General features: G+C 49.4%; 1 protein-coding gene across 1 annotated transcript in view; it reads left to right on the forward strand.

Annotated features, from left to right (window-relative positions):
- Positions 1 to 13,933, forward strand: part of epb41l2 (erythrocyte membrane protein band 4.1-like 2) — a 165,497-nt gene that overhangs the window by 57,277 nt on the left and 94,287 nt on the right. Inside the window, 2 exon segments of the mRNA XM_085997140.1 lie at positions 8,437 to 8,479; positions 9,467 to 9,542. Coding sequence (XP_085853266.1) covers positions 8,437 to 8,479; positions 9,467 to 9,542 — 119 coding nt within the window.

The raw sequence follows: 13,933 nt of genomic DNA on the forward strand, positions 1-13,933 counted from the left end.
TGCGGGAAGCCTCTGACCCGAATTTCTGTTTCCAAAGTTTGCTACTTTTGCCGTCTGTGGCGGGGAGGAGAGGAGGTGGTGATGAGTGTTATGTATTGTGTGTTCTTCTCCTACCTGTGGTGGCGCTGTCACAGGAGATAAATGGTTGGGTATTCTCTCGGTTAAGTTTAGCTCTCTTTGTTCGGAACTTGCCAGAACTTCCTTTCCTTCCAATTAAGCACTTCATATTTGAATTTCTGAGTTCTGAGTCCTAAATTGTGTCTAGGTAGAAAGGTACCGACACAACAAGTGGCAACGAGGAGCGGATGAATCTGCGTACGTTACGGGTGCAGTGAGTAAACAGAAATTTTAATTTGAAACGTGAGATGGCTACTATATTAGGAAACATCGGTGATTTTGATGAAAATATGGAGCGCATATACGGAACGTTTTGACTATTTTGTATTGGTGAATGTGGTGGCAAATGAAAAGGTCGTGCCTACCTTTTTGAGTGTAATGGGGCCGAAGACATTCAATTTACTTCGCAGCCTCGTGCAGCCAGATAAGCCAGGAACTAAAACATATAAGCAACTAGTGGAAATTCTTGGAGCACATTTTTCACCAAAACCTCTGGTTATTGCTGAGAGATTTAGATTTCACAAACGGAATCAAGAGGAGGGGGAAATCAGGTGACTATGTTTATTGCTGCTTTAAAAAGGTTATCAGAACAGTGCGAGTTCAAGGAGATGCTGAAGGACACCATTAGAGACGTGTGTGTGTGCGTGTGTGCGTGTGTGCGTGCGTGCGTGCGTGCGTGCGTGTGCAGAAACGCCTTCTTACTGAGGACAACCTTACTCTTGAAAAGGCCATTGAAGTTAGTGTCTCCATGGAGATGGTGGAAAAGGAGGCTCACCAGGAGAGTTCACAAGGTGTCGTCTGAGCCTAAAGGTGCGCGGAACGGCACATGTTACCGTTGTGGGAAAACGGGCCATCACGCTAATGACTGCTGGTGTACGGAGCTGGAATGCCAAAATTGTGGCAAAAAGGATCACATTGAACGTGCCTGTAGAGGTTTTAAAAAAAAAAAGAACAGACAGAGCTGGGAAGCATGAAAGCAAAATGTCTGTATTTAGACAAGAGAGGAAAAAGAGTGTTCATTCAGTGCAGTATGATGGAACAAGCAAAACCGAGGGGAGCGACACCCCTGAGGAGGAAGAGGTGCATATACTGACGGTTGCAGGTGGTTCAAATGGCTACTGGGTGTCACCACTGGTGGAGGGACAATCAGTGCGGATGGAGGTGGACACAGGCCCTTGTGTCCCTTGTTTCAGACACCGTCTAAAACAAAATGCTAAAGCATCTTACCCTTCAGCCAACAAACATTGTGCTAAAGACGTATACCGGCGAACCTGTGGTCATGAGAGGCGTCATTGAGGTGACAGTTAAATTGAACGGACAGACTGCAAAACTGCCACTGTGGTAAAGGGAAATTACCCATCGCTACTGGGACGTGTGTGGCTAGAGAAAATCACGCTGGACTGGCCTGCAGTCCGCATGATGTCAAAAGGGGAGTCAGGTCTGACTGCAGTTTTAAACAAACATGCAGAACTCTTCAATGGGGAACTTGGGAGCATGAAAAAGATCAGCGTGAGACTGGACATTAAACCTGACAGCAAGCCGAAGTTTCACAAAGCCCGACCTGTACCCTATGCAATTAGGCCAAAAGTTGAGGCTAACTCGGAGGCCTTAGTCGAGAATGGAGTCCTGGAGCCTGTGAGCGTGAGCAAATGGGCCACACCCATTGTTCCTGTCCTGAAAAAGGATGGATCTGTTCGAATCTGCGGGGATTTTAAAGTGACTATTAACCCGGTGCTGTCTGTGGAACAGTACCCTCTTCCCCTCATTGACTATCTTTTTACGGGCCTGGCCGGAGGGCAAAAGTTCAGCAAAATAGACTTATGCCAGGCTTATCTACAAATGCATGTCGATGACAAATCAAAGGAGCTGCTGACAATTGTGACACACAAGGGGCTATACAGGTACTGCCGCCTTCCGTTTGGAATTACGTCGGCCCCTGCTCTATTCCAAAGGGCAATGGATCAGATTTTGAGTGGACTGCCAGGAGTCCAGTGCTACCTGGACGACATCCTTGTCACTGGGACAAATGAGGAGGATCATCTTCGGAACTTGGATGCGACACTACAGCGACTGAAAAAGTACAGACTCAGAGTTCGTAAGGACAAATGTGAATTCTTTCAGTCTTCAGTTGAGTACCTGGGGCATGTGATTGACGCTACTGGCCTGCATAAGGTGCCGTCAGAGGTCAAGGCGATCGTGGAGGCCCCAGAATGTGAGCCAGTTACGTTCATTTCTGGGGCTACTTAACTACTATGGGAAGTTTATTCCAGACTTAGCAACATTGCTGAAGCCGTTACATCAGTTGCTGTGTCAAGGCAAAACATGGAAATGGACTGAACTGTGCAACGAAGCTTTCGCCCAAGCAAAGAAAGCATTGCTGAAATCGGAGGTCCTGACACACTTCGACCCAAAGCTACCCGTGCAGCTAGCATGTGATGTGTCACCATATGGTGTGGGAGCAGTCATATCCCACATCATGCCTTCGGGTGAAGAGAAACCTATCGCCTTCGCATCACGCACCTTGAACAAGGCCAAGAGTAACTATGCGCAGATCGAGCGCGAGGCCTTGGGAATCGTTTTTGGAATTCGAAAATTTCATCAGTACCTGTTTGGGAGAAGGTTCACACTCCTGACGGACCACCGTCCATTGACTTCAATCTTCGGGCCCCACACCGGAATTCCGTCTCGCTGCAAGCAGGATGCAAAGGTGGGCTTTACTGTTGTCAGGACACACATATGACATCAAATATCGCAAATCAGACTTGCACGGCAACGCAGACGGTCTCTCGAGGCTACCCTTGCCTGTTACTCCCCCAGAGCCTCGTCAGATAGACATCATCTACTTCAGACAAGTGGAGGGATCACCTGTCACTGCAGTTCAGGTGCGAAGGTACACCCACAACGATCCAGTCCTGTCTGAGGTAATGGACGATGTCATTCGAGGGAGAGCTATAGGAGATTCTCCTAGTTTGAAACCTTACGTTTCAAAAAGAAATGAGCTCTCCGTCCAGGCAGGTTGTCTTCTTTGGGGACGCCGTGTCATCATTCCGCCACCTCTGAGGGAACCTATACTGCAACAACTTCATACAGGCCACAGTGGGATGGTTCGGATGAAGGAAATGGCAAGAAGCTACTTCTGGTGGCCAGGTCTCGATGGGAATATTGAGGAGAAAGCCAAAACATGTTCCCCATGTCAAAGGGTCCGGAATGTTCCACAGCTGGCAACCCTACACCCCTGGGATTGGCCTGCAGAAGTGTGGCAGCGAGTAGATGTGGACTTCGCCGGTCCTTTCGAAGAGAAGATGTTTATGGTGGTTGTAGACGCTCGTAGCAAGTGGCCGGAGGTCGCTGTGATGAGGTCTACCACGGCAGAGAAAACAATTGAGAAACTTGGTGAGATGTTCAGCCGTTATGGCTCACCGGAACAACTCGTAAGTGACAACGGTCCACAATTTGTATCACAGGAGTTTGCAACCTTCCTGCATGTGAATGGTGTCCAACACATCAGGTCTGCGCCCTATCATCCCTCTACTGACGGCCAGGCAGAAAGGTTTGTGCAAACTTTGAAGCGCGCCTTGAAGGCATCGCAAGGTCAGGGCTCCATCCACCAACGTCTGAACAGCTTCCTGTTGTCCTACAGGAACGAGCCGCATGCCACAACCAAAACTTCCCCCGCTTCGCTCATGATGAAGAGGCAGTTGCGGACAAGTTTTGACTTACTCAAACCTCCAAGGGCAGAGCAGGTTGTCCATTGTCAACAACAAGCTCAAGTTGAAAAGAGAGAGTAAAGAGCCAAGGAGAGACGGTTTCATCCGGGAGAGCACGTCCTAGCTCGAAACTACAACACTGGACCGAAATGGGTTCCTGCTACGGTGATCGCGCAGACGTGCCCTGTGTCTTACACGGTTGAGACTGCTGAGGATGTCGTATGGAGAAGACACACAGATCAACTGTTGCTAGGAGCAGACAGAGCCACAGAGGCTCCAATGGCTGGTTGGCCTGAACTGTTTCCGGATGATACCGCAAACCAGCATCCTTTGCCACAGTGCTCTTCTCCAACACAGGAAGTCAAAGAGACTTCCACCTGTGCAAACTCCTGACTTTCGACTGACACAGGCACCTTCTCCATCCAGGCCTGTGTCAATGCCTACTGCTGTGGAAGCCAGCGATGACCGCCGGTATCCTGTCAGAGAGTGGCGGCCTCCAAGACGCTTGGATCTGTAGGCTTAGTGACTTACCCACAAGACTGGGGCAGAATAAACCCCAGGGTAAAGTCAGGGGTTGAGGCAGTCTACCTCTACCCTAGCTTCGTTGAGTGCATTGAAAGTAATTTACCTGTTGAGGAATACTGTGGACCTTCCATTTAAGAGGGGAGGAAATGTTATGTATTGTGTGTTCTTCTCCCACCTGTGGTGGCGCTGTCACAGGAGATAAATGGTTGGGTGTTCTGTTAAGTTTAGCTCTTTGTTTGGAACTTGCCGGAACTTCCTTTCCTTCCAATAAAGCACTTCATGTTTGAATCTCTGAGTTCTGAGTCCTAAATTGTGGCTAGGTAGAAAGGTACCGACACAACAATAAGTAACTTTGGAAACATTACGGGCCAGAAATTCGGGTTGAAGGCTTCCCGCAGGTGCAAGCCTCCGACCTGCACTTACTTAACGCGCCAGCCATCGTGCTATGGGCCCGCGTGGGATTCCGATCCTGGGCCTGCTCCAACTGCCGGTGCGCAGTGCTTGCGTATCCCAGGGGCGCAGTTAGTTTGAAGCGTCCTCTGGGATCGCGTGGGCCATGGAGAGCCAATGGTAGCAGGGAATCTGTATTCATAGATTTAACAGGAAGACCTGTCAAATCTATGAATACAATTCAGCCCCAAAACATAACACAAACTTCAAAAATAAAAAAAAATAAAAAAAATCACTAAAATACATAAATTTAAATTGTTTAAAATAGTTATTTTTTGAAAAAGTTAATTAGCTTTTAACGGGGCTAAAAATAAACTTACCATTTAAAGTATTTAAAAATAATAAACCTGTGGAAAAAATGTTTTAATTTTACTTAACTCACCACTTACCTTGTTAAAAGCAGGCCTTGCGACTACTTTTTATTTATAAGCGTAGCTGCTGGAGACTTACCCTCCCGGAAAAACCTGGGGGGAGAAAAACGGACGTTCCAGGCGTACGCGCTGCCTCTCCGGCGCAAGTGTTCGACCTGTGAACCCGTCATTTAAGGGAATGGAAGTTCCTGTTTCCCGCGCATGCGCAGTGTATGCACGAAACTGGCAGTTTCGTTGGGCCTACGCGTGAGTACCCAGCGTGTACTCGCCTGTGGGGATCCGAAGTTCTGGCCCGTACATGCTCCATAACCTTTGCTGGAAAAACTGGACAGTTGTTTAGAGGAATTTAAGATAGAAAAAATAATACTCATTTTCTTAGATTTAGCTGTTTTTGGAGTCCTGAGATTCACTTTTTTACCTTTTTTTTGAGCATGCTTGTTAATAACAGAATTAAACCGTGGGATTGGAGAGTAAGAGGTGAATGCAGGGGCTGGGAAGAGTCAAAGATCCAAAAAGATTGAAGTCATTTCTTGAAAAATATTGCATAAATACATAATGCAAACTTTGAGTTCTTCCATTTTATGTCGCACATTCTTTGTGTAGGAAACTAAAATTCAAGAAATGAATTATTGAAAGATTTACAGTACTTCAGTCATGTTTAATTTAATTATGTAGAATTTTACAGCACCAAAACAGGCCATTCGGCCTGGCAGGTTCCATGGTGTTTATGCTCCACACGAGCCTCCTCCCACCCTACTTCATCGCACCCTATCAACATATCCTTCTGTTCCATTCTCCCTCATGTACTTATCCAGCTTCCCCTTAAATGCATGTTATTTGCCTCAAACACTCAATGTGGTAGCAAGTTTTACATTCTAACTACTCTGGGTAAAGAAGTTTCTCCTGAATTCTGTTTAGTAAAAATCGTGATAATATTTATATTTCTGCATGTAGTTCTTCCAAACTCTTTGGATAGCCTGACAATAATTGACAAGTCTGAAAATACTGCAATTTTCTATTATTTCAGATCCTGCATTAAGATAGAACCTTGCAAAACAAAAAATGCACGTAACTTGATTTTAAACAGCCTCAATATTGGTAACTTAAATGTTATTGCGGCCTATTTCAAAATCATAAGAAAAATGCATGCTGGCTATTTCCCTGTGGTGTGACTTCAAAAATGTGCTATCCTAATTGTAGGCGTTAAAAGAATTTGCTATATAGTTCAAAAGTATTTGTCTTCCTTGCACTAATTCCTAATCTATGGAAACTGTTGTTATTCCTTCTTGGCACAAGTTGGGTCTGTGTTTCTTCTGCATCCTCCACTGCTGTGCCTGTTGATGCCTCCATGTTTAAATGCTACAAGTCTTTGACCTCCAGTCTGTGCTTTGCTGAATGCTTAATGATTTATTCCCGTCCTTGCTCAATTATCACTGCCAACCATTTATCTGCCAGCTGTTCTTCTCCACTGCAGCTGGATAGTTTGTGAGCTGCATACCAAGAGCCCTTTAGTCATTTCATAAGGCTGGTCTCTAACAGTGTAGCAGTGGGGCTATCATAGTTGATCCCAGGAGGCAGCAGTGTTACGAATTGTTCTGTTTTAGCTGATGTACCTACTAATTAGTGTTGATGTGAGCTTTTGTCAGGTATAGGTATTAAACAAGCAGGAAAGTGTTATGATGGAAGTTGCTTATTCCAAATCAGTTGACCGATCTGTGCAGAAAATATTTCTGCAGAATTTCTATATTGGAAAAATTAAAACCCAACATATTAATACTAACTGTTCACCTTGCCCCTATCTGATTTGCCATAAACCCTGTGCCTTTAGAAATGGTGAAAATTTTTACTTGGGGTGGGGTGTGCGGTGGTTGTGTGACACTGACTAAAATTAATAGATCAATGTTTGTATATATATTTTTTTCCACAAACATTCGTCACTGGAACGAAGTAAGACTTTTTTAGGTTTGTCGCAAATGAGTATATACTTTAATAACCCATTATACAGCAGCTTTAGAATTACTGTATTAATTTTATTTGGGACAAGACATTTTGGGAGTTTGTCAACATTTAGATGTTGCTGCTTGCGCACAGTATGTTCCAGGAACTGAGATCTTGGGGGTAGAGTTTGCACTAGCAATTTCAGTGCCATCCAGGCGGAATCGGCCGAACCAGCACAAAAGATCAGGGAATTTTAAACCTAAGCGCTCAAAACCACTCGTGTCGTGGTTTCTGCGATCTTTTACGCTGGTTCAAGTTTCACTTTGCCCAGATCAGACTCTGCCCACAAGCACCATGCCCCAAAGTTGAAATTGCAAGATTCTGCCAATTGTGCTGGTTTGGGAAGGTTCTTCAAATTGTGTACATTTTCTTAGGCGCACAGGCACCAGTAGGCACATTTTAAGTTTTCACATCAATTAATAATTCATTTTTTGAGAAGCTGACTAGTGTACATCAATTAATCTATTAAATAGTTCAGTTTTGTTTTTCTAGTCAATAAGGTTACTCACGGGTGAAGGACTGGACACCCTTATTAAAAATGCTTATTTTTGCTGATAAACCCACTTTCAGCTGTATTAATAAAACTATACCAGCTGACCACTCATAAATACATCAAGGAATTTAATGGAAAGAAGAAAAAAATAAACTCTTGCGTTCTGTTGTGCTGGATCATGGAAGATTTTAAGTTTGTGATTATGCAAATGAATTTTAGCAGAAACTTGAACTGTAACCTAACCCAGCACATTTTGCCCACAATTTCTTGATTGCGTCCAAAGCGGAAACTCTATCCCCTTGTTTTTTTAAAATCATTTGGTGGGAGAAAGAGAATAATGCAGTACTGCCACTGGGACTTCAGTGAAACATAATGGATATGTGAAATTTGAACATTGAAAAATGAACTACCGTGTAATTACAGATTTTTGTCCAATCCTGCCTCAAGTCTGGAGAAAGTATTTTAAGCCAAGGTGAAATAATGGTAGATGAAAATCCTTCACTGATAACGGTAGTGGTGGATCTAATTTGAAATGATAAAAAATGCAGTGCACATTTGAAGCGCATTGGCTTAAGTGCGACCAATACCCAGTGATGATCCTGGAATATAACAAATGGACTGTCAACCCAGCAAACATTACAGAAAATGATGAGATAACCATGTACAGACAAAAGTGCAGAGCTGAGTTTTTCTTGAAAGCACTGCTCCTCTAAATCTAATATGTGTATTTTTCCACTTGATTAGTTCTGATGTACAACACTCTACCTCTTTTTAGAATTGGTTGGACCCTGCAAAGGAAATAAAGAAGCAAATTCGAAGTAAGTGCACTATTGCTTGAACAGTCGTATGCCGAGGAACATTGAAGATTAATTTAGACGTATATACTTTTGATCTTTGTGTTGTATATAATCTTTCATTATATTGAATACACTTTGGGTGAATTCATAATTTTTTTAAACTCATGCCAGTAGAACAGGTGCTTTCGAGTTATAGTGGAAAGTGAACTTATCAAATGTCAAATTTATCTTTCAGAAGTGTTATCAATCTTTGTCACAAGCAAAACGAGAATTGCCATTGTAATTACACTATAATATCAAAATTTGTATTTGTTTATAGAGAACTAGCAGGGGGTGCCCGGCATTGCCAGGGCAGTTTTGGGCTGCGTGGTCTCCCTGCCCGTGTCTCTCTCCTCCTCTCCCTCCCCCTCTGTGTCCCTCCCTCCCGTCTCCCTGTGTAGCGCATCAGGCCCGGTGCCGTTGTGATACCGGCAGTGTGGGGCCTAGTGGTTGAGGGCTGGCCGGGATCTCGGGCGGAGACGGACCCGAGCTGAGCTCCACAGGGGATCGCGCAGTTGACGGCCAGCAGCTGCAGCTCGCCCGCCCGCCCGCCCGTTGCGTGTCTCGGGCCTAGCGCTTGAGGCCCGGCCGGGCTCTCAGGGCAAGATGGACTTGAACTGAGCTCCCCCGCGGATCGCGCGGTTGAAAAGTGGAAATGTGAAAGCAGCAAGTGTTTAATGACAATTACTGCAATGGAAAAGATAGTATGGGAGACCTGTCAGGAGTTTATTGAATGGTATACAAGAAATGCTGCAGCATGTGTGTATATATGTTACACTGTTCTATGTAAGCAGGTAAGAATTTCTGTTTTTGTATTGAGTGCCATCAGGTGTATGTTTTCATGTTTTACTGAAGCCCTGCATGTGTACAGTTTTAGTCTGATGCAGTAACCGAGCAATGCAATCAAAATATTATTTGTTTTTCAATTTGCCACAGATCTTTTAAAAAATAAGTTGTATTTTATTGCAGGTTGTCCTTGGCACTTTTCCTTTAATGTAAAATTCTATCCTCCTGATCCTTCACAGTTGACTGAAGACATCACAAGGTATTAAATACTTTAGATGAGCAAATTCCTGTGAAAATATTTTCTAAATATAATCTTCTGAAATTACAATATATGCTTTAATTTAAAGAAAACTAGTATAGCATAGCATAAAAATGTTAGTTTTAACGGAACTTGTACTCATACAGCACCTTCTGTGTATTTTCAGCATTTTTGCTTTAGTTCAAAGTTGCAGCTTTATTTTCTTTTTTTGTGGATTAATAACTTGAGTTTCATGTGCAAAGGAAATTTGGCTAATCAAGGAATGGCATACTGATTAGATGTGATTTCAGCTATGCAGTTCTGTGACCAACAATAACAATTGAGGTTCTAGCAACCCAAATAGCCTCTCCTAAAATCTTGGTGGAGAATTTTTAAAAAGTGGCCCAACACCATTTCCCCAGTCCCCTGCAGAGAAGTGAAATTCACCTTGAAGAGAAGTGACCTCTGCTAATTGCCAATAAAATTAAAAGCTTTTATATCTTGAATACAATAGAATACAATGAGGTAACTAAAATATTGTTTTTGTCTCACTGGACGGTCTTCATGAATGGGATTAAAATGATGGTTAACATCTGATAATGAGTCTGTCAATTGAGAAAGGCAGGACACTTTCATCAGATATTTGAACTGATTTTTCATACTCCAGAATATATAGGAAAACTAAGCAGCAAGCTTCCCCGCGGTGTCAACAGCCCTGCCCCAGAGCCCGACCCAAAGTCACCGGCCGTGCCGGGAGCTGCCGCGCACAAAACTTCCCCGTGGCGTCAACAGCCCCGCCCCAGAGCCCGACCCAAAGCCACCAGGTCTCTCCTCTCTCTCGCACTCGCACTCGCACTCCCAATCTCTCTCTCGCACTCCCAATCTCTCTCTCTCTCGCACTCCCAATCTCTCTCTCGCACTCCCAATCTCTCTCTCTCTCGCACTCCCAATCTCTCTCTCTCTCTCTCTCTCTCTCTCGCACTCCCAATCTCTCTCTCTCTCGCACTCCCAATCTCTCTCTCTCTCGCACTCCCAATCTCTCTCTCTCTCGCACTCCCAATCTCTCTCTCTCTCGCACTCCCAATCTCTCTCTCTCGCACTCCCAATCTCTCTCTCTCTCTCGCACTCCCAATCTCTCTCTCTCTCTCTCTCTCGCACTCCCAATCTCTCTCTCTCTCGCACTCCCAATCTCTCTCTCTCTCGCACTCCCAATCTCTCTCTCTCGCACTCCCAATCGCTCTCTCTCTCGCACTCCCAATCGCTCTCTCTCTCGCACTCCCAATCTCTCTCTCTCTCGCACTCCCAATCTCTCTCTCTCTCTCGCACTCCCAATCTCTCTCTCTCTCTCTCTCGCACTCCCAATCTCTCTCTCTCGCACTCCCAATCTCTCTCGCACTCCCAATCTCTCTCTCTCTCTCGCACTCCCAATCTCTCTCTCTCTCTCTCTCTCTCGCACTCCTTCCCCTTCCCTCTCTCACCTTCCCCCTCCCGCCTTCCTTCCTCCCCCCCTCCCCCCCCTCCCGCCTTCCTTCCTCCCGCCTTCCTTCCTCCCCCCCTCCCGCCTTCCTTCCTTCCCCCCCCCCCCCCGCCTTCCTTCCTTCCTTCCCCCCCCTCCCGCCTTCCTTCCTTCCCCCCCCTCCCCTACGAGCATATCCTGTCCTCTCTTGGCAGCCGGGTCTGTCTGTGTCTGCCTTTTTCGATGGCCAGGCTATGTTCACTAAGTCTGTACCTTGTCAAGGTTTTTCTCAGTTTGTTATCCTTTACCATGGTCAGGTACTCAGCCATGTTGTATTGTCTGTTTAGGGCCAAGTAGCAATTGAGTTTGCTTTGGGTTTTTGTTTCTGCCCAATATGACAGGTATTTTTCCTTTTGCTTAGTGACAATTGTGTTGGGTCGAATTCTCTGTGCTACGATGTCACTGTCCTGGGGCTGGTTATTGTTAGTTGTGTTAGTGGTTGCTTCACTGAGTCCCAGGACTAGTTGACTGAGGGTATTCTTCTTTATGGTCCTCTGTTGGCATTTCAGGGCTTCGTAATGATAGCAGTGGGGGTTGCTCATTTTTAGGTGTTTCCAAAATTTGGTGGCTCTTTTTTGGATAGTAATTATTAATGGATATTGGCCTAGTTCTGCCCTGCATGCATTATTTATTCTCTCTCTCGCTCTCCCCCTCTCGCTCTCCCCCTCTCGCTCTCCCCCTCTCGCTCTCCCCCTCTCGCTCTCCCCCTCTCGCTCTCCCCCTCTCGCTCTCCCCCTCTCGCTCTCCCCCTCTCGCTCTCCCCCTCTCGCTCTCCCCCTCTCGCTCTCCCCCTCTCGCTCTCCCCCTCTCGCTCTCCCCCTCTCGCTCTCCCCCTCTCGCTCTCCCCCTCTCGCTCTCCCCCTCTCGCTCTCCCCCTCTCGCTCTCCCCCTCTCGCTCTCCCCCTCTCGCTCTCCCCCTCTCGCTCTCCCCCTCTCGCTCTCCCCCTCTCGCTCTCCCCCTCTCGCTCTCCCCCTCTCGCTCTCCCCCTCTCGCTCTCCCCCTCTCGCTCTCCCCCTCTCGCTCTCCCCCTCTCGCTCTCCCCCCCTCGCTCTCCCCCCCTCGCTCTCCTTCCCCCCCCCTCGCTCTCCTTCCCCCCCCTCGCTCTCCTTCCCCCCCCTCGCTCTCCTTCCCCCCCCTCGCTCTCCTTCCCCCCCCCTCGCTCTCCTTCCCCCCCCCCCTCGCTCTCCTTCCCCCCCTCTCGCTCTCCTTCCCCCCCTCTCGCTCTCCTTCCCCCCTCTCGCTCTCCTTCCCCCCTCTCGCTCTCCTTCCCCCCTCTCGCTCTCCTTCCCCCCTCTCGCTCTCCTTCCCCCCCTCTCGCTCTCCTTCCCCCCCTCTCGCTCTCCTTCCCCCCCTCTCGCTCTCCTTCCCCCCCTCTCGCTCTCCTTCCCCCCCCCTCGCTCTCCTTCCCCCCCCTCTCGCTCTCCTTCCCCCCCCCTCTCGCTCTCCTTCCCCCCCCTCTCGCTCTCCTTCCCGCCCCCCCTCTCGCTCTCCTTCCCCCCCCCTCGCTCTCCTTCCCCCCCCCTCGCTCTCCTTCCCCCCCCCTCGCTCTCCTTCCCCCCCCCTCGCTCTCCTTCCCCCCCCCTCGCTCTCCTTCCCCCCCCCTCGCTCTCCTTCCCCCCCCCTCGCTCTCCTTCCCCCCTCTCGCTCTCCTTCCCCCCTCTCGCTCTCCTTCCCCCCTCTCGCTCTCCTTCCCCCCCTCTCGCTCTCCTTCCCCCCCCTCTCGCTCTCCTTCCCCCCCCTCTCGCTCTCCTTCCCCCCCCTCTCGCTCTCCTTCCCCCCCCTCTCGCTCTCCTTCCCCCCCCCTCTCGCTCTCCTTCCCCCCCCTCTCGCTCTCCTTCCCCCCCCTCTCGCTCTCCTTCCCGCCCCCCCTCTCGCTCTCCTTCCCCCCCCCCTCTCGCTCTCCTTCCCCCCCCCCTCTCGCTCTCCTTCCCCCCCCTCTCGCTCTCCTTCCCCCCCCTCTCGCTCTCCTTCCCCCCCCTCTCGCTCTCCTTCCCCCCCCTCTCGCTCTCCTTCCCCCCCCTCGCTCTCCTTCCCCCCCCTCTCGCTCTCCTTCCCCCCCCCTCGCTCTCCTTCCCCCCCTCTCGCTCTCCTTCCCCCCCTCTCGCTCTCCTTCCCCCCCCCTCTCGCTCTCCTTCCCCCCCCCCTCTCGCTCTCCTTCCCCCCCCCCTCTCGCTCTCCTTCCCCCCCCCCTCTCGCTCTCCTTCCCCCCCCTCTCGCTCTCCTTCCCCCCCCTCTCGCTCTCCTTCCCCCCCCTCTCGCTCTCCTTCCCCCCCCTCGCTCTCCTTCCCCCCCCCTCGCTCTCCTTCCCCCCCCCTCGCTCTCCTTCCCCCCCTCTCGCTCTCCTTCCCCCCCTCTCGCTCTCCTTCCCCCCCTCTCGCTCTCCTTCCCCCCCCCTCTCGCTCTCCTTCCCCCCCCCTCTCGCTCTCCTTCCCCCCCCTCTCGCTCTCCTTCCCCCCCCCCTCTCGCTCTCCTTCCCCCCCCCTCTCGCTCTCCTTCCCCCCCCTCTCGCTCTCCTTCCCCCCCCCTCTCGCTCTCCTTCCCCCCCCCTCTCGCTCTCCTTCCCCCCCTCTCGCTCTCCTTCCCCCCCCTCTCGCTCTCCTTCCCCCCCCTCTCGCTCTCCTTCCCCCCCCTCTCGCTCTCCTTCCCCCCCCTCTCGCTCTCCTTCCCCCCCCTCTCGCTCTCCTTCCCCCCCCTCTCGCTCTCCTTCCCCCCCCTCTCGCTCTCCTTCCCCCCCCTCTCGCTCTCCTTCCCCCCCCCTCTCGCTCTCCTTCCCCCCCCTCTCGCTCTCCTTCCCCCCCTCTCGCTCTCCTTCCCCCCCCCTCGCTCTCCTTCCCCCCCCCCTCGCTCTCCTTCCCCCCCCCTCGCTCTCCTTCCCCCCCCCTCGCTCTCCTTCCC

This window comes from Somniosus microcephalus, chromosome 9 (assembly GCF_052327205.1).
Source record: "Somniosus microcephalus isolate GS21.2 chromosome 9, FLI_Smic_1.0, whole genome shotgun sequence".
Lineage (NCBI taxonomy): Eukaryota > Metazoa > Chordata > Chondrichthyes > Squaliformes > Somniosidae > Somniosus > Somniosus microcephalus.